This window comes from Nuphar pumila, chromosome 3, assembly GCF_984573655.1.
Source record: "Nuphar pumila chromosome 3, dmNupPumi1.hap1.1, whole genome shotgun sequence".
Lineage (NCBI taxonomy): Eukaryota > Viridiplantae > Streptophyta > Magnoliopsida > Nymphaeales > Nymphaeaceae > Nuphar > Nuphar pumila.
Window position 1 is genome coordinate 32,371,369 of NC_143251.1, and position 18,632 is coordinate 32,390,000.

Genomic DNA, 18,632 nt, shown 5'->3' on the forward strand with positions numbered 1-18,632 from the left:
ATGGAATGTGCCAACTAATCAATGTTGGCTAAACCGATTTTAATTTGGATTCAAATTCGGATAGTGTAAAAGGTAATACTAAATCCGCTTTTTTACAAGTGAACGGATTCAAATATCTGTCAAATTCAGATATTTATTAGATTTGGTAAAACCATATCCACAGTCTATTATAATGGGATAGGTTTTAGGATGGAGGAACATAAATAAATAATAAAAAAAAGTCATCCCATAAAATGTCTCTTAAAAACCAAGTCTCATCCTCTCCTCCATTCACAGGAGAAATGTAATTATGATAAATTTACTAATTTTTGGTAAACTTTTTAAATAGAATATAAAACTTCTAAAGAAGATAAAAATTAAATAATTCATCAAATAAAAACACTACAAATACTTCTAAAAGGACCTTGTATGCCCCCCCTCTCTACCCCTATGAAATGGTTACTTTCTACGGCGAGAATTGATAAAAGAATAATAAATTGGTAGGCTTTTAGTGTTCACGTTCGTATTCAGCAATCGCTAGAATATGGGCTACGGCGCTGTCTTCCTGCCTTGAGCATCGTCCCGATGCATTAGAGTGTTCTTCTACGATTGGGCCTCTCTGTTTTCTCTCACAAATCATATGAATCTGGAGTGTTTTTGAGGTTTGGGATTGTGGGTTCTTCCCTTTTCTCTTAGAAAAAGAGGAGAAGATGGTTCCTTCTTTTTGTTTATGGGGGAAAGTGCAAACTAATTCGATTTCCTATTCGTTCTTGTGTTTTGTTTTCAGGGGAAGAAGGAAAAGGGGATAGAAGGAATCGATGAGGCCGATTTCGAAGAAAGCCAAGAGGGATATTGATGGGATATGGCAGCGTCAGATGGGTGAAGTTTATCCTAGAGCCTTTGCGCATCAGATTGCTGGCTCAGAGGTATATATGTTGTTTTCTTCTCTCCCCTTTTTATGGTTGTCCCCTTCTGTTTTTTCGTTTCCTTCCTTTCTGCTAACTTCATTGTTGATACCATCATGCTTTTGATCACCACCACCATGCCCATCTTGGGTTTTGTCAATAATAGGCGTCGTCCCTTTTCATGGCTATGATTGTATTCGACTTTGGAGTGTCTCCCTTGCAATCTTTTGGGATAAAAGGTCGTAGCCATCGCGGTTCCGTGTCGGCTTGTTTAAATTTTCATGGGGATTCGATGCTAGCGAAGCGGCTGTAATTCTGTTGATTGATTTTCTCCGATGTTGGATTAGAGATTAAAATTATTAGCTTGCCTTGGCTGTGCTCATTTGGGTTTCTTCTGTTATTGGTAAGAAATCAGTTCGTTTGCCTTGATGAAACATTGTGCCTTTTTTCATGTGGGTCCTTAACAAAATATTGAGAAAGATATTCTTGTTGATGCTTTCTGCGAGCTTCGGCTTTGACTACAACAACATTACTAGTCAACTTCTTGATAATCCCCAATGCTACTTGCAAGAGAGTTGGTCCCCTCATTGAATAACCAAGGAGCACTAATTGAGGCTGTTATGAAATTTAATCTGCTTTGCTTTTTTAGCAAGGGCTTTGACAAGCATACTGAATGAGATTGGAGCTTCAGAGGTCAATCTGATCAAACATTGTATTTGAGGTGATGTAAAGGAAGAATTATTACTCTAAGTTCTTCACTTTAGGGTCTGATTTGGTGCCAATAGGGAGTGGATTTCTGGTCATGAAGGTGAGGGAAAGTGATTTATACCATTTTCATTCATTCTTTGAGACTTTGAGGTGAAAAAGGTCCTCTTTTCCTTATATCTACAAGACGGTGTAGCTATGGCTACAATGGGGAACCCAAACCAAGCAAGGGGATTGATTGAAAATTGAATGCAATTTTTTACAAGTTGCCACAAGAGTGTATTGACTAAAACATCATTTAGTCAAGATACACCAAAATGTTGCTCCTTACAATTCGAGACCTACATGAGATTGTGAAATGACAATTCCACAAAATAATTAAGGAGTTGAAAAGCAAAAAAAAAGGAAAAAAGTTGTGTTCATATGTCATGATTTATGAGTTTGCTTTATTTGACTTGATACTTAGAGTACTGGCATTTTTGGATAATTTACATTTTTCTTATTAATCATGAATTCATTAATAACTTATTATATTAATTTTTTGTGCTTTATTTTTTATGTGGTTGATTATTGTTTGTCATGTGATATTGTGGCTTTATTTTATAGTTAATAGCCTCATTTTTGGAACTGTAATTGATTTTTATTTTTAATTTTTGAATTTTAAGTAGAAAAATATGAATTTTTATGATACGTTACAATAAGATATTATTTTTACGCATTTCATATTGCAATATGTATTCTACAACATTGCTTTCTGTAGTTTGATTGAGGCCACAAAAGTTCATATAGAGATGAATTTATTGTTTGTTTTCCCCACTGTATGTGATTCAATACTTATATTTTATGCTTGCCTTTCTTATTTAACCTTGCCCTCCTGAATTAGCCTGAGAGAAGTGTCATGTCACTTTATTACAACAAATGCTTTATAGCCTTAACATTTAGTAAAGTGTGAATTTAGCTTGAGCTTTGTGTGTTTGTAAAAGTGCAAGCAAAGTAGTCCTTAAATTCTTGTAGGAATTATGTGAATACTCTTGTGAGAATATCTTGCTAGTGTAGATTGATTGACGATTCTCTAGTGACTACATTAATCTTTAAATATTTAAAGATCCATGTTGGATGGTGATAGAACACGACTCCCAGAGGATCAGTTCTGTCGGTTCAGGCCTGGTGGGCACAAAAATCGAGGCGGAAGTGAGGGTGCAGCTGAAAGGGAGAAACACGTTCCCGAATGGCCAACAATGAGCGGGGGTGGATGGATGGGTGAGGGAGCAGAGTCTTTCCCTCAAGGAGCACTCGCACACAAGAACGGAAACAGAATTTAGAGGAGCACTCAATAAATCTCATTAAAGAATAGAAGAGCTATACATGCCTATTTATAGAAGAAAAAAAAATTAAGATAAACCGTACATCCACAGTCCCTCCTTGGATGCGATTCCACGGGAGCATCCCACTAGAGTCCCAGCCTGGGTAGGACTTGAGGCTGGGGTGGACTCTGATAATTAATGCAAAATCCCAAATAGGTTGGGCGGCTACCACTGTGGTGGATCCATGACTGGGGCGGATATTCTGGGTAGGACCTAGGGCAGAAAAAGGGTCTGTAACAGATGGAGCTATGTAGTGCCAGTTCTAGTATATGGAGCTCCAAGGAGCTTCTTCTTAAATGCTTGCAGATTTTACAGTATATGCCGAGTTGGGATTTTAGAACTTATGAATAGGAAATGCCTTGAACTTTTCCAATGACATAATGTATCAAATGGTAGCCTGAAGAATAGTTAAATGATGGAGTGGAGGCAGGAAGTTGTGAGTTCTAGAGAGGATTTGTATTATTGATTGGTGTAGAGAGAGAAAAGCTAAAATATTGGTATAAATGGAGGGTGATAAAATGTGGGGATCATGTTATAATTTTTTATCAAGAGGCATAAGCTAGGAGTCATTATGGAGGAATGATATTGTTTACATGGTTCCTAAAAACAAGCAACGCCCACAATAAAAAGAGATAATGCCAAGGGTTTAGTTTGATTTGGTGCATCTCACCTACGTCTACGATGAATACACTTCACACCAACAAATAGGGAGTGTTAGAAATATTTATGAAGAGAATTTTACAAAGAGTAGAAGATCTCTTATCAGTCAATCACTCAGAAATCCCCTAAGTTAAAAAAGCATATATGGTAAGCTACTCTCATTACAATATCTAACTCTTGACATCTTCTTATCAGTCTTTTAGATATATCTAGATGCTTCATTTGGCACCAATACAATTTGATGATTGTTGAACAAAACTTGGAATTGGATCTCCGAGTTCAACTAAATTTTGTATTTTTATCATGCTCCCTCAAGCTGGAGTTGGACTGTTGGAGTGAATCCAAAGTCCAATTTTGGCTATCAAGTTTTCAAATTCATATCTATAACACCTTTGTCTTTTGTGAGAATATCTGCTACTTGGTGTGCTTATGAAACATTTGTAGCAAGCTTCCCAAGAGCAACTTTTTTTTATGACAAAGTGATGGTCTACCTAGACATGTTTCATCCTTGAGTAATAAACTAGTTTAATAGAAACTTAAAGGAGCTGAGATATTATCTCAAAATAGTATAGGTTGTTGAGACAAGTACAACCTAATATCTCGAAGGATGAAGGTTAGTTAAGTGAGCATAGCAGCAACAAAGGCCATACACAATATTCTACTTCTAAAGTTGAACATGCTATGGTAGGTTGTTTCTTAGCATCCATGAGATACAATTTTCTCCTTGCTCTTTACCATTTGCTGGTATGTAGGTGGGATACATTGAACCACATTAAATCTTTGGCATTCTCTCTTTTTTGTTGCAGTTGCTATTTGTTTTTATGATATCAAAGCTACTCCTAGTATTCTGATTTATCCATGGTGTCCATCTCTAGTGCTTTCAACAGCTACTTAAACTCCATCTAAGTACCTGTACCCACTTACTCTTAACCAGAGTTACCGGAAGCGCCTAGGTAAGTGGGGAAGTGCGCTTCGGAAGCGCGAAACATCGCGCTTCCGAAACGCACGGGGAAGCGCCATTTTTAAATGGGAAGCGTGCTTCCCTTTAATGGGAAGTGTGCTTCCTTCCCATCACGCTTCCCCCATGCTTCCCCCATTTTTTTCAATTTTTTTGTATTTTTTATTTTTTTTTCGCTTCCCCCCCTCGCTTCCTAGGTTGCTTCCAAGACCATTCCCGATTCGCTCCTAAGTGGTCCCACGCTTCCCGCTTCCTAAAAATTTGAAAGTGCCTCGCTTCCCGCTTCCTCAACTGACAACCATGCTCTTAACATAGCCAATTTTGTTTCCATCAAATTTAATCATTTAATTTTTCTTCTATGAAAAACACAATTATTAGGTCTCATAGAAATCCAAGAATATGATTGAGTTTAGTGATGGTGAATTTCCTATGTCTGAACAAATGAACCAATGATTCAAACTTAAAATGGTAAAGGGATGGTCTAGATGAAAGTCTGATAGGTTGTTGCACGAGTGGTTGAACTACCAAAGAGATGAAATGTTCTCCTTACCTCCTTTACACATGAATCTCAGAAATGAGAATTTCTATTGATTCATAAATTGCAACTTTATCTCAAAAAGGATTTGTCTATCATTGAATATGTTAAAAAAACTTCAAAAATATCCGTGATTAGCTGGATGCCATTGGCAAACCAATCAAAAATCATAGAAAAAGTTTTCTTGTTGTTAAACGGTATTGGGTCTGGGTATGAAGCCTTTGTGATAACTGTTGAAGCCACCGACCCCTTCATACAATGAAGTGGTGGTGTTTTATGAAGTCATGAGATTGTGCACAACTTTCATGTTGCTGCTACCATTGAGGGTAAGAAAATAAAAAAACTACAAATATATGTAAAAAGCAATAATTCAATTCTATGGGCCATGAGTTCAGTGAAGCTAGTCAATCGGTTAGTAGGAATAATCAGAACCAAAATATAAATGGATCTAAATTCGGTGACTCTAATTCGGACCAAACTGAGACTCAAGGCTTGAGTCAAAATCAATCTAGCCAGAACAAAGGAAAAGGGGTAATTTGCCAATTGCCAGATATGCAACAAACCAAATCACAGTAGGATTAATTGTTGGTGTAGATTTAATCAAGCTTTCTAGTTTGATGATGTTCCTCAAGCTTTAGCAGTGATGGAAAATTTAGATGGACAGGATTAAGCATGGTTCCTAGATACTGGTGCATTAGCCCACATTACATTCAACCCAGGTAAACTTGAACACCATGGATCTGAAAATAATATGGCCAGAAATGGCAACAAGCTTGATATCACACACATTTTATTACAATCAATGGTGGTAATAGGTCTCTTAGATTGAATTATGTTCTTGTGGTTCTAGGAGTCAAGGAAAACCTCATTTTTGTTAGTCAATTATCAACTGAAATGCCCATATATTTTGGAATTCTTGTCAAATGGTTTTGTGATAAAGAACAAATTCAGTCGCGAAGAGGTGGTAATGGGGAGTAGAATGGGCTAAAGAAGTTCTCTTTTCATCCAGATTTCATGGTTAAAGAAGTTCTCTTTTCATCCAGATTTCAAGGTTAAAGAAGTTCTGAATCTCACAAGATGGTGCAAATAAAGAAGTGTGGCATCAGCGACTCTGGCATCCACACGCACATGTAGTGGAGTTTTTGACAAAAAATGAAAACATTGAAATAATTTCAAATGCAACAATTTTTCCATTTGCTCTAGTTGTCAAGTTGGAAAATTCATTGCAAATTGTGGGGTCCAGCTCCAGTGATTTCATTTCAAAAGTTTAAATTTCCTGTGATATTTGTGGACGAGGCATCAATATATGCTTGGTTCTACTCGTTAAAACACAAATCAGAATTGTTTTCAAAGTTTGTGGAATTTCACAAGATGTTGCAAACTCAATTTGAAAAGAAAATAAAAAAATTTCAAACTGACTTAGATGAATTTAATAGCAAAGAGCTGTGAAATTATTTAAAAACAATGAAATTCATCATTCTAAAATACTCAAACAACACAGTAGGGCTGAGCGGAAGTGTCGAACCATTACTGAATTGGGGTTGACTATGATGTTTCATGGTTAGCTTACTCAATTCTGGGTTGAGGCGTTCTCAAAAGGCTGTTTGGTTGATCATTCTTTACCTTGTCCAAATCTTGAAATGAAATCCCTTTTTGAAATATTGTTTCAAAATAAGCCTAGATATACATGTTTAAGGACTTTTGGATGGTTGTTTCCCACATTTGAGGTACTACAATAAGAATAGGTTCAAGCGTTGATCATTACCTTAAGTCTTTCTTGGTTATGGTGAAAATCATAAACACTATCAGTGTCTCCCCCCCTTGTCATGTCTAGGGGTGGCAATTGGGTCGGGTTGGTGGGTCGTGTTGGTGGGTCGTGTTGGCGGGTCATAATACCTCAACACGAACACGACCCGTTTATTAAACGGGTTGGATGTGGCAAACACGAACACGACCCATTTATTAAATGGGTAACCCGACACGACACGGTTAACCCGTTTAATAAACGGGTCGGGTCGACATGACACGATTACACGACATGGCGACCCGTTTATTAAACGGGTCGACCCAATAACATAAACACGATAACCGACCTGAGTAACCCGAATAACCTGTCTAACCCGAATAACACAATTAGAAACACAAAAAAAAAATACATATTATACTTTTTTTCTGCAAATCTCAATATGGAATTGTACTACCAACATTAACATAAAACATCAACATAAAACTTCAACATAGTGAGGAAAACAAAGAAGAAAACCTCATCACAGTGAGGAAAACAGAGAAGAAAACGAGAATAAGTACCTATTACTTATTCCAACCCCTTCTTCAAGATCAAAAAATGAGGTGCATTCAGCGGGAGAGACGAAACGTTGGGCTTGCTTTGCTTGGGTGCCAAACCAAGAGGAGGAACAAGAGGGAGGAGAGAAGAGGGTGGTGGTGTGCGCCTGTGCGGTGATGGCAACGAGGTGGAGAGGAGAGGTCTCGGGCTCTCGACTGCGGTTGGGTAGGAAGGAGTTAGGTGGGTGACTAAAGTGTAAAGTTAGGAGTTAGGGTTAGATAAGTTTTATATATATATATATATAAACGGGTTGCGGGTTGACGGGTTCGTGTAAACGGGTTGACCCGCCTGCCTAACCCGTTTATTAAACGGGTCAAACGGGTTGGCATACCCCTAACACGAACATGACCCGTTTACGACATGAACCCGTTTAAGCCAAACCCTAACCCGGCTAAGAAGCGGGTCGGGTTGGTGGGTCGGGTCAGATTTTGCCACCCCTAGTCATGTCTATATATCTAGACATGTTTTTGATGAGACAGTATTTCCCTATGGTAAGCCAAGAAATCTATTCTTTTATTACTCGAGAAAATGAGGAACTTGTTAGTTTCTCTGAATGGAATAATCTTATACATAATGAAGAGAATGAAATTGTTGAGAATTGTAATAGCGAGCCAAATCAATCCAATATTGTTCTTGACTTGGGTAGGATGTGTAACTTTGAGACTTCAGCAATAGAAGACTTACCAAGCGCAATCCAAGCAAATGAGAACGTTCAGGGAGATAGAATGGATCTCCATTGAAGCTGATCCCAATCTAGAATGTCATAGCTATTCAAACGCGCCTATGTCTCAAGAAGAGAATACTTAGCAAGTTATTCAAAATTTACATCCCAGCCAGCTCATCAAGGATAGTCAAGCCCAGTCCTAAATATTTCCTAACCGTTATCGTTCCTCTTAAATCTAGAACGTTTAAAGAGGCTTTGAGACATCTTGGATGGCTTCAAGCCATGGAAGAAGAGATGGGAGCATTGTATCAAAATGGTACACAAGAACTGGTTTCTCGGGCCCCAGATATGAATGTTGTAGGAAGTGGGTGTTCACAACCAACCTAAGAAGTGATGGAAGTCTCTAATGTTTAAAAGGTTAGTTGCTAGAGGCTTTAATCAAATTCTGGGTGCGTATCTTTTAGAAACATTTTCTCTGTTATCAAACCTGCTACAATTCATATTGGTTTGACCATTAATTTAGTTCGTAATTGTGACACTAGTCAGCTTGATGTGAAAAATGTTTTTTTACATGATTATCTTAACCAAACTGTTTACATTGAGCAACCACCTGGATTTTGTGACAGAAAAAGACCATATTACATACACAAGCTTAAACATGACTTATATGTGCTAAAACAAGCCCTCAAGTCAAGACCTGGTATGAAAGATTTGGGACGTTTTTACTATCAATAGGATTTTTCTCTAGTGTCATTGATTCTTCATTTTTTGTTTGCTAGAATGAGAAAGGCACTGCATTGCTTATGTTGCATGTGGACCCTGCATTCCTAACGTCATATGTTGATCAAGTCGGTAATGAATTTGCTATGAAGGATTTAGGCTTTCCTCATTACTTCCTTGGAATAGAGGCATATATGTTTTATGAGAGATTATTTTTAAATCAGAAAGAATAACACCTATGATCTTGATTTAGCTCAAATGGTGAACCATCGACCTGTTTCCACCCCTATAGTGTCTAATATGAAATCATTGCAAGGAGACATACCTTTTCATGATCAAACTCCATACAGAAGCCTTAGTGGAATTCAATACTTTACATTTATAAGACCTAATATATCATAAATCTATGTTACAAAGACATGAGAGGATATGTGCACATGACACGGATTTGAGAAAATTTTTAAAAATAGGACATAAGGATACACACACACACACACACACACACATATATATATATATATATATATAGGGTTAATCTAACATTAAACTAGTTGTATTTAACATTAGATGTATTCAACCTTATTAAATGACTAAAATATCTTTAAAATAACATTTTTAAAAATTGTATGGTTACTTTTTTTAGGTTAAAAAGGTAACTTAGATATATTTGTAAAGTTACTTTTTTAGAAAAGTTGCTTGACTTTTCATTTCCCTCTAAGCTCAAAAGACTAACCATGCTTTTCCAAAAATGCCATTCTTTTAAGAGAATTTTAGTCATTTTAATAAGGTGGAATTCATCTAATGTTAAATACAACTAGTTTAATGTTAGATTAACCCATATATATATATATAAAATGTCAAAAACTGTTGCAAGTTTAAGCAACACGATTCAAACAAATCAGAATCCTAAAATTAAAAAACAAAAACAAAAACAAAAGTGCTTAATGTTTACCCTTTTTTATTATTTAGTTGAGAAATAACATAAAAATAAAAACCCCAAAAACCCTATCATGAAGTAGGGCCTAGGATTCATTTAATCTTTTAAATCCAACTCCTTAGAGAGAGAGTCAGAGAGAGAGGGATTAGGAAAGGTGCCTCACCAGTCACCATAGTTGTCGTTCGAAGCTCACCATCTATGAGAGTGGCGTTGAAGGGGCGACCATGTCTAAGTATGGTGGGGTTTCATTTGAAACTCCATAAGAAAACTCTTTTCTTTTTCTTTATATTTTGTTAAAAAAGGACAAAATGACCTTAGAAGTCATGATGTGTGGTTACCCAAATACGATTTGGTCAACCAATTGTCGCAACTATAGCTGTGTCGTGCCGCATGTCCGCACGTGTCATGCATGACATGACCTAATCTACGTGTCCTTGTGACAACATACAATGTAAATTACGTGAGTTAATTTATGCAATATCCTATGAATTCACGCTTGCAAATGGTAAATAGAATACTAAAATATGTACATGGGACTATAGACTATGGGACATGTTTCCCATCAAAATCACCATTGGATCTTTATGTTGTTTTGGAGATGTTCGATAACCAGAAAGTCCACTAAGATTTTGCACGTTCCTAAGACAGCAAATTGTATTTCATGGAGTTCTAAGAATCAAACTACCATATCTCATTCAAGCTTAAAAGTTGAATATCATGATATGACCTTTGATGTTGTTGAATTCACTTGGCTAACCTTTGTCCTTTGAAAAATTAAACTTCACCTGTCTCAACCATGATAATATTTCAACTCTTCAGGTTTTCATCAAATCAGTTTTTTGCTAAAGGATAAAACATGTCAAGGAGAAAGTTGCACTTAGGAATCCTATTATAAAATATGCCTCATTGGCCAACCAAGTGACAAATATTCTTAGAAGGGCGTTACTCAGATATGAATTTGAGAATTTGAGATCGAAACTTGGACTTTGAATTCACCTTAAGTCCAGTTTGAGGAAGCATGATAAAATACACAATGTAACTGAACTAAGAGACCTAGATCCAAGCTTTGTTTAATAATCATCCAATGATAATGCCAAAATGAAGCTTTTGGATGCATGTAAAAATATTGATAAGAAGATGATAAGAGTTATAAATTGTAATAAGAGTTGCTTACCATAACTACTACTTTATTGTAAGAGATTTTCTATTGGTGTTTTTATAAGAGAACTACTCTTTGTAAAACTTTTTGTCTATAAATATTTTCAATTCATGATTTTTTTAGCACGGAGCCAATTTATGATTGACGTAGGTGAGATTCATTAAGCCACACTAAATATTTGGCATTTTCTCTTTCTGTTGTTAGTGCTATTTTATTTTTTGATAAAATACAAAATGGAATCGAACTGAGGGATCCATATCTAAATTCCATTCAACAACTAGAAAACTTTGCTATGATCTTTGATTGACTTGCCAATGGCAATTGGCAGTTTATAACATATTCAGTGACAGACAAATATTGTTTGCCATGAAGTTGCAATTTTTGAATCAACAAGAATTCTCGTTCTTGAGATTCATATGCAAAGGACATAATGGAAACTTTCTGTACCTCTTTTAAAGTTTGCAGTCTAACCATATGACTCAGAACTTCTTTAAAAAGAGTATCAGTGATCCATCTGCGTAGCAGCCTATCAGGCCTTTACCAAGCCGTAAATTTTGGATTTGAGACCACTCTTCTACCTTCTTGAGTCTGAATAATTTGTTCAGACATAGGAAATTTACAATCAATAAGTCCGATCATATTTAGACTTTTTATTAGAAAATTCAAATGATTAAGTTCGATGGTGATGAAGTTGGCTATGTTAAGAATAAATGTGTATGGATATTTGGATGGAGTTTGAGCAGCGTTATTGGAAGCACTGGAGATGGACGCCACGAATAACTTAAAACATCAGATGTAACTTTGATACCATAAAAATGAATGGAACCCACAATAGAAAGAGAGAATGCCAAAGGTTTAACGTGGTTTGGTGTATCTTGTCTAAGTTGCACCAACAAATGGTGAGAGTTAGAAATATTTATAAAGAGAAAACTTTACAAAGAGTAGGCAATCTCTTATCAACAAATCACTTAAAAATCTCTTGACATAAATGTGCAATTACGGTTTCATTACAATTTATAACTCTTATCATCTTTTTTTCAAGATCTTTAGATGTACCCAAAGGTTTCATTTTGATATCAATGCTATTTGATGATCAAAACTTTGATGTGGATCTATGAATTTAACTCCATTTTGTATTTTATTCCTTTGTACATCAATGTCAGGCAGGTGGAAGTTGAAGTTGTGTCAGAGGCAACTGTTTGTGTTTTTAAGAGAAGGTTCTATTTCTGTTACATGAAGTGGTGCTGGTTGGAAAGTTTGGCATTTCCTTCTATTTTGGAGTTGCAAGTCTAACTGCTCCTTTTAGTAATGAGTTGTAGTTGACTATATGAAATACGGTAGAGGATAAAACCCACTGGGCCAAGACAGTTTTTTGAATGCTATTTGAACATTTGTAAAGTTGATTTAATGCATCTATGAGGGACAATTTTGGGAAGGAAACCATGTGAATAAATCTTGTTTGATTTTGATTAAGGGGTTGGGGCTATAAATATCTTGAGATTGAAACCCATTTTGTTACTAGGTAGTGCTTATGAGCATAGTCACCTGTATCGATCAAGGCAATTTCTCATGAGGGTTTTTCTTTGAGTTTTTTTCAATAAGTGGATTTTCTCTAGAAAATCTCAGAATATTGAAAATTTAAAAATATAAGAAATAATGAAGAAACAAGAAATAAAGCTTTTGTATTAATTTTTCTTGTGTGAATTTGGATCTAGTTAAGATGGATTCATATTGAGAAGTTGGTTGGAAGGGGTGTTTTTGACTTTTCTTCCCTCCCATCAAGACCTCCCTCTTCCTTTTTTTCTTAAAAGAAGAGAAAAGGAAAGAGGGTACAAACCCTTTCCCTATTTCTTTATTAGACGAAGAGAGGAAAGGGTCCCACTTTCTTTTCTTCAAAGAAAAGAAAGTGAAAGAAAAGGGAGTTTTGTACCCCTTTCTTTTCTCTTGGAACTCACTCCAAGAAAAAGAAAAGAGGAGGAGACGAAAGAGAATAAGAAAGAAGAGGAGTAAAGGTACACCCTCTCTCTCAAAAAAAAGGGAGAATGGTGATATATCAACTAGATAAATGGTCAAAAATTCTCGCAAAAATATCATGATAATATCACAATATTTATTTTTTGTGATATTTTGTAAATATCATGATATTTAATTTTTGTGATATTTTGAAAATATCATGATATGATGCCGATATTAGTGGCTTACCTAAAAATTAGGTTATATCTCAATATTTTCAAAATATCAGTGATAAGGGTGACTATGCTTATGAGATTGTGGCAAGTTGCTCCTCGAAAAAAAGGGACGTGGAAAGTTCCTGCTAGAGAGGTTTAAGAAGGAAGTCCTACCTGGCCTTGTTTCTCCTAATCTAAAGGCATTCATTTTTGGGAGGAAAAATCAAGTGTTGGCACTTGGCCAATGAAGCTATCAATTGATCCTTGTGAAGTATTCAAGCTTTCATCTTGATAAGTCAACTAAGAGAAGGCATTCAACTTTGTGAGTTGCGAGTTTTTGCTTTCTGTTTGTGCAATATAGGCTTGAGCAATGTTTTGATAAAATAAATCACCAGGAATCTTGTCTGTTTGCATTGTGGCTTGCATTAATGGGAGTGTGGAAGGTTTTTTAGTCTTTCTTGGGGCCTGCACTAGGTGAGTCTTTGTCCCCCCTTCTTTCAAGTAATTGAGAGTTTCAACTTGTTGATGCACAATAGTATTTGCTGAATCTCTCCACTGTGGTGTGGACGAAGTGACCGATATTGAAGGTGTTTGCTGCTATTTCAGGTCTGAAGATTAAGAAAGAGAAGCGTGCCTTATTGGTGCTCAATGTGTATGACATCAAGCTAGAAACTGGCTCTATCTTTGGATGTGAAACTGAAGCCTTTCCAATGCACACTTGAGTTGTCAGTCGAGGAAGCGAGAGCGGGAAGTGAGACACTTCTAAAATTTTATGAAGCTAGAAGCGCGGGACGACTTAGAAGTGAACCGGGAATCCTCAGAAGCTAATCGGAAGCGAAGAGAGAAGCAACCTAGGATTCGAGTGGGATGCGAATAGGAATCGAGTTTTCCCGATATTGGGCAAATTTTTTTTGTTAAAGGCTCAGTTGATATTGGGTTTTATGTCTACAAGAGACCAAATGGGTAGGTGAGAAAGCAAAAGTGATAGAACCTTGGGGATATAAGATTTGGTATACAAGAATAAATAGGAATAGGAATGGAGTAGGGATTGTTATTAGTCGTGAGTTTATAGATAATGTAGTTGAGGTCCATAGGAAGGGTGATAGGATTTTACTTATTAAATTAGTATTAGGTACGGATATTATTGATATTATTAATATTATTAGTGTTTATGCACCTCAAGTAGGTTTAGATGATTCCATTAAGCGTCAATTTTGGGAAGATTTAGATGGAGTAGTACAAAGGATATCTTATGGAGAAAAACTTTTCATCGGCGGTGACCTTAATGGACATGTAGGCATTAGTACGGATGGATTTGAGAGTATCCATGGAGGCTATGGTATAGGAGAAAGAAACGAAAGTGGAGAAAGGATTTTAGATTTTGGTTTGTCCTATGATATGATCTTAGCAAACACTTGGTTTAGGAAGAGGGAGTATCACTTAGTAACATTTAAAAGTGGGGCTAATACGAGTCAGATAGATTTTTTTCTACTTAGAAAGAGAGATAGGGGTTGTTGCATTGATTGTAAGGTTATACCGGGAGAAAGTGTAGCTACACAACATAGTCTTAATTTTAGATCTGAATCCCTTTATTCTCAAATCCTCATAGATGGATTTAGGCCCAAATCCCTAAAGTGGAGCTGAAGTTCTCCCATTTTTGCTGAATAATGGATCTCAAAACCTTCCCTCATGAATCCAACTGGCTAAAGGAATGTTGTCCTACATTCGTTCACATCATAAGGTAGAAGATTTGCATGATACAGATTGCACTATTAAATAACTTGTTCTCCTTGAAAAGCGAAGAGAGAATCGGCAGTCGCCTACAATGAACTTTGCAAATCATGGAAAACAGAACAACTTGAATTTAACTTAAACAACTAGATATGTAGCTCTCTTTTGCATCAAGGCCCAACAAAAAAACTTATTCAAGAATCTTTGGAACTTGAAAGTGTGATGGATCTTTCCTTAGACAGGATTACTAAGTTGATTTTTTGCTCAAACAATTTTGAAGAATAACATGGAAGGACACATCTTGAATCATAAGGAACCTTCTCAATATGAATGTTTGCTTTAAGTCTTCTCTATGGTTTGTGACATCGATTGATTTTTCTTTTTCACCAGGGAGATAACAATTCCAGTGTAAAATGGAAAGATAAACCCTCAAAGTGGGTGGTTTGACTTAAGATTGTACAAACATTTAACATAATGAAAGAGTGGGTGACCCTTAAACCCTAGCAAGATTATCACCCCAAAAAAATGAAAAGAAGAGAAGAATGAGAAGAGTCCATAAGCACGCAAGTGATGATTCACACACAACAGCGTGCACCCACACACACACAAGCACGTGCATAAACAAAACCATATTACTTTAAGGCTTCTGATCCCTGTTCACATTTCTTGCAATTGCAGCCTATTGTTATAAAGCAAAAAAGTTTTACAAAAGTCAATGACTAAACAAACACTTGCTTCAGGCTTTGAAGCAATTTCCAAAGCATATACTAAGATCGATAGAGTACCTGGGGATGTTCTCTGGTGGACAATGATGAAGAAAGGTGTTTCTCTCAATACATTAGTATAATTAAAGATATGTACGAAGGAGTAGTAACCAATGTCCGCACTTGTGGAGGAGTGACAACCAATTTTCCTATAACGGTTGGGTTACATCAAGGATCTGCATTAAGCCCTTTCCTATTTGCTATAGTGATGGATGAGCTTACGAGATCAATTCAAGAAAATGTGCCGTGGTGTATGTTGTTTGCTGAAGATATTGTTTTGATTGATGAGTCTAGAGCTGAGGTTAATGCTAAGTTAGAATTATGGAGACAGACATTGGAAGCAAGAGGTTTTAAGTTGAGTAAGAGTAAGACAAAATATATGGAATGTCGGTTTAGTAAGCAACGAAGTAGTGATGGGAGTGTAGTGAAGCTTAGTAAGCAAGAAATACCGGTGGATGACTTTTTCAAATATTTGAGATCTATCGTTCAAAAGTATGGAGAAATTGATGGAGATGTAAATCATAGGATAAAGGTTGGGTGGATGAAATGAAAAAGTGCAACTGGAGTGTTGTGCGATCGTAGAATGCCATTGCGGTTGAAGGGAAAGTTTTATAGGATAACAATTAGGCTCGCTTTACTATATGGTACGAAATGTTGGGCTGCCAAGAGACATCATATTCAAAAAATGAATGTAGCTGAGATGCATATGCTTAGATGGATGTGTGGAAATACAATAAAAGATAAGATTCAAAACTAGGAGATACGTAAGAAGGTAGGCATTGCATCCATTGAAATTAAGATGAGAGAGAATCGTTTACGGTGTTTTGGACATATTCGGCGAAGGCCTAATGATGCTCCAGTTAGAAGGATGGAGAAATGGGAAAATATATTAGTTAAAAGAGGTTGGGGTAGGCCTAAAAAGACTTGGATGGAGATGATAGGAAAGGATATGAATGCTTTGAACCTCACCGAGGATATGGCATTGGATAGAAATGATTGGAGGAGAAAGATTCATGTGGAAGACCCAGAATGATTTTCTTTTTTGGTTCATATCGCCGATCCCAATTGTTTTGGGATGAAGGCGTAGTTGTTGTTGTTCGCTTGATATTGGGAAGTGAGTGAGAAGCGAGTGGGAAGCGAAATGGGAAGCACACTTTCCATTTAAAAGGGTTGCTTCCCTAGTTTCGGAAGCGATGCGTTTCGTGCTTCCGAAACACGTTTCAGGGAAGCCCGCTTCCCTGAGTCCTGTAGCGTTTCCAGTAACCCTGCTTTTGACTACTTAGTCACTGACTGGTCCCTTCCAGGGAAGGCTTGAAGATAAGTCTGCTTAATCTGGCTATCGAGTTGCAGGTTGTGGGTACAAGCTTGGTGTTGTCTCTTTTTGCCTAGATGGGTTTGATTCAGTCCATGAAAGCTCACATGATTCATGTGGTCTGGATCCATGTTAGTGGCTAGCATGGTCTAGTGTTGAAAATGGGAAGTGGGTTCTGCTTTCAACAAAACCTTACTCAAGTGGGTCCATCATTTCTGTTACAATGAGGCCAAAGCAAGAATGTCCTGCTGATATTTTGTCGTTATTTTTTATGTCCAATTGTAGATTTAGTTATGGCCTTCCTCTTCCCATGTTAAATCTTGTTTACGTTTTAGAAAAAAATCAGTTTGAACCAAGCTTTTTATGAGTCATGGCTCATGAAAGTTTCTCAAAAGTTCTGGCTAAAAATTGAAATCTGATAATTGATAACTCTGTCTTATTTATCTTGGCTTTTTAAATGCTCTCAGATTTTTGGCATTGGTATCTTTGTTTAGGATCTTGTTCGACGGCTTGATGTTCATGCCAAACTTGAGAAGCACAGAGGTTGTGTAAACACAGTCTGCTTCAATGCAGCCGGAGACATCCTAGTTTCAGGATCAGATGACAGATCGGTTGTACTCTGGGATTGGGATGCACAGATTGTCAAATTGTCTTTCCATTCTGGTCACTCTAACAATGTTTTCCAAGCTAAGATAATGCCATTTACGGATGATCTTAGTCTCGTAACCTGTGCAGCAGATGGACAGGTTCTCATCTTTACTATTGTTATTATTACTAGCACTAAAAGCTGTCCAAATATGGTGCTCTTTGTGGCTATCTCTTCCATTCGTATCAATAGAAACATAAAAATACGTCATTCTTTTCAAGTAGGTGAGGCATGCTCAGATACGAGAAGGCGGCCAGGTTGATACTGTAAAGCTCAGCAGGCATCGGGGCCGTGCTCATAAGCTGGCTATTGAACCTGGCAGTCCTCACATCTTTTACACCTGTGGTGAAGATGGACTTGTTCAACATGTGAGTAGGTTCCTGCTTTTTTTGCTCTGCTAGTAATAACTCTCATCCTTCTAACAGAATCATTATCGCAGTTTGATTTAAGAACACCCACTGCCACAAAGCTCTTCATCTGCAAAAGCTTTAATGGAAGGTCAACGTATATGCCAATTGTTCATCTGAATGCAATTGCCATAGATCCAAGAAATCCTAATCTTTTTGCAATTGGTGGGTCAGATGTATATGCTCGACTGTATGATGTCCGGAAGTACAAGTGGGAGGGATCAACTGATGAGATCCAACCCTGTGATTGTTTTTGTCCTAGGCATCTGATAGGGAATGATGATGTTGGTATAACATGCCTGGCCTTCTCAGATCATAGCGAGCTGCTAATCTCCTATAATGATGAGCTGATCTACCTCTTCCCCAAGGGAGCAGGATTGGGCTCCGATCCACAATCTCCATCATCTAAGGATGTGTGTGAGGGATCAGAAGGGCCACAGGTTTATAAGGGTCATCGTAATGCTGATACTGTGAAGGGTGTAAACTTTTTTGGTCCCAACTGTGAGTATGTTGTTAGTGGTTCTGATTGTGGACGGATTTTCATCTGGAGGAAAAAAGATTGTCAGCTTATACGTGTTATGATTGGAGATAAGCATGTTGTGAACTGTGTTGAACCTCACCCTCATGCTACTGTGCTTGCTACTAGTGGAATTGAAAATAATATCAAAATGTGG

At 37.0% G+C, this 18,632-nt stretch overlaps 1 protein-coding gene across 1 annotated transcript in view; it reads left to right on the forward strand.

Annotated features, from left to right (window-relative positions):
- The first annotated feature begins 485 nt into the window (after window positions 1-485).
- The window catches only part of LOC149842506 (uncharacterized), an 18,781-nt gene continuing 634 nt past the window's right edge, over window positions 486-18,632 (forward strand). The window contains exons 1-5 of the mRNA XM_089999243.1: window positions 486-641; window positions 767-905; window positions 17,400-17,651; window positions 17,776-17,919; window positions 17,991-18,632. The exon at window positions 17,991-18,632 is cut by the window's right edge and continues 48 nt beyond it. Of these exons, the coding sequence (XP_089855369.1) occupies window positions 798-905; window positions 17,400-17,651; window positions 17,776-17,919; window positions 17,991-18,632 (1,146 nt within the window). The 5' untranslated portion in view covers window positions 486-641; window positions 767-797. The remainder of the gene's footprint in view (window positions 642-766; window positions 906-17,399; window positions 17,652-17,775; window positions 17,920-17,990) is intronic.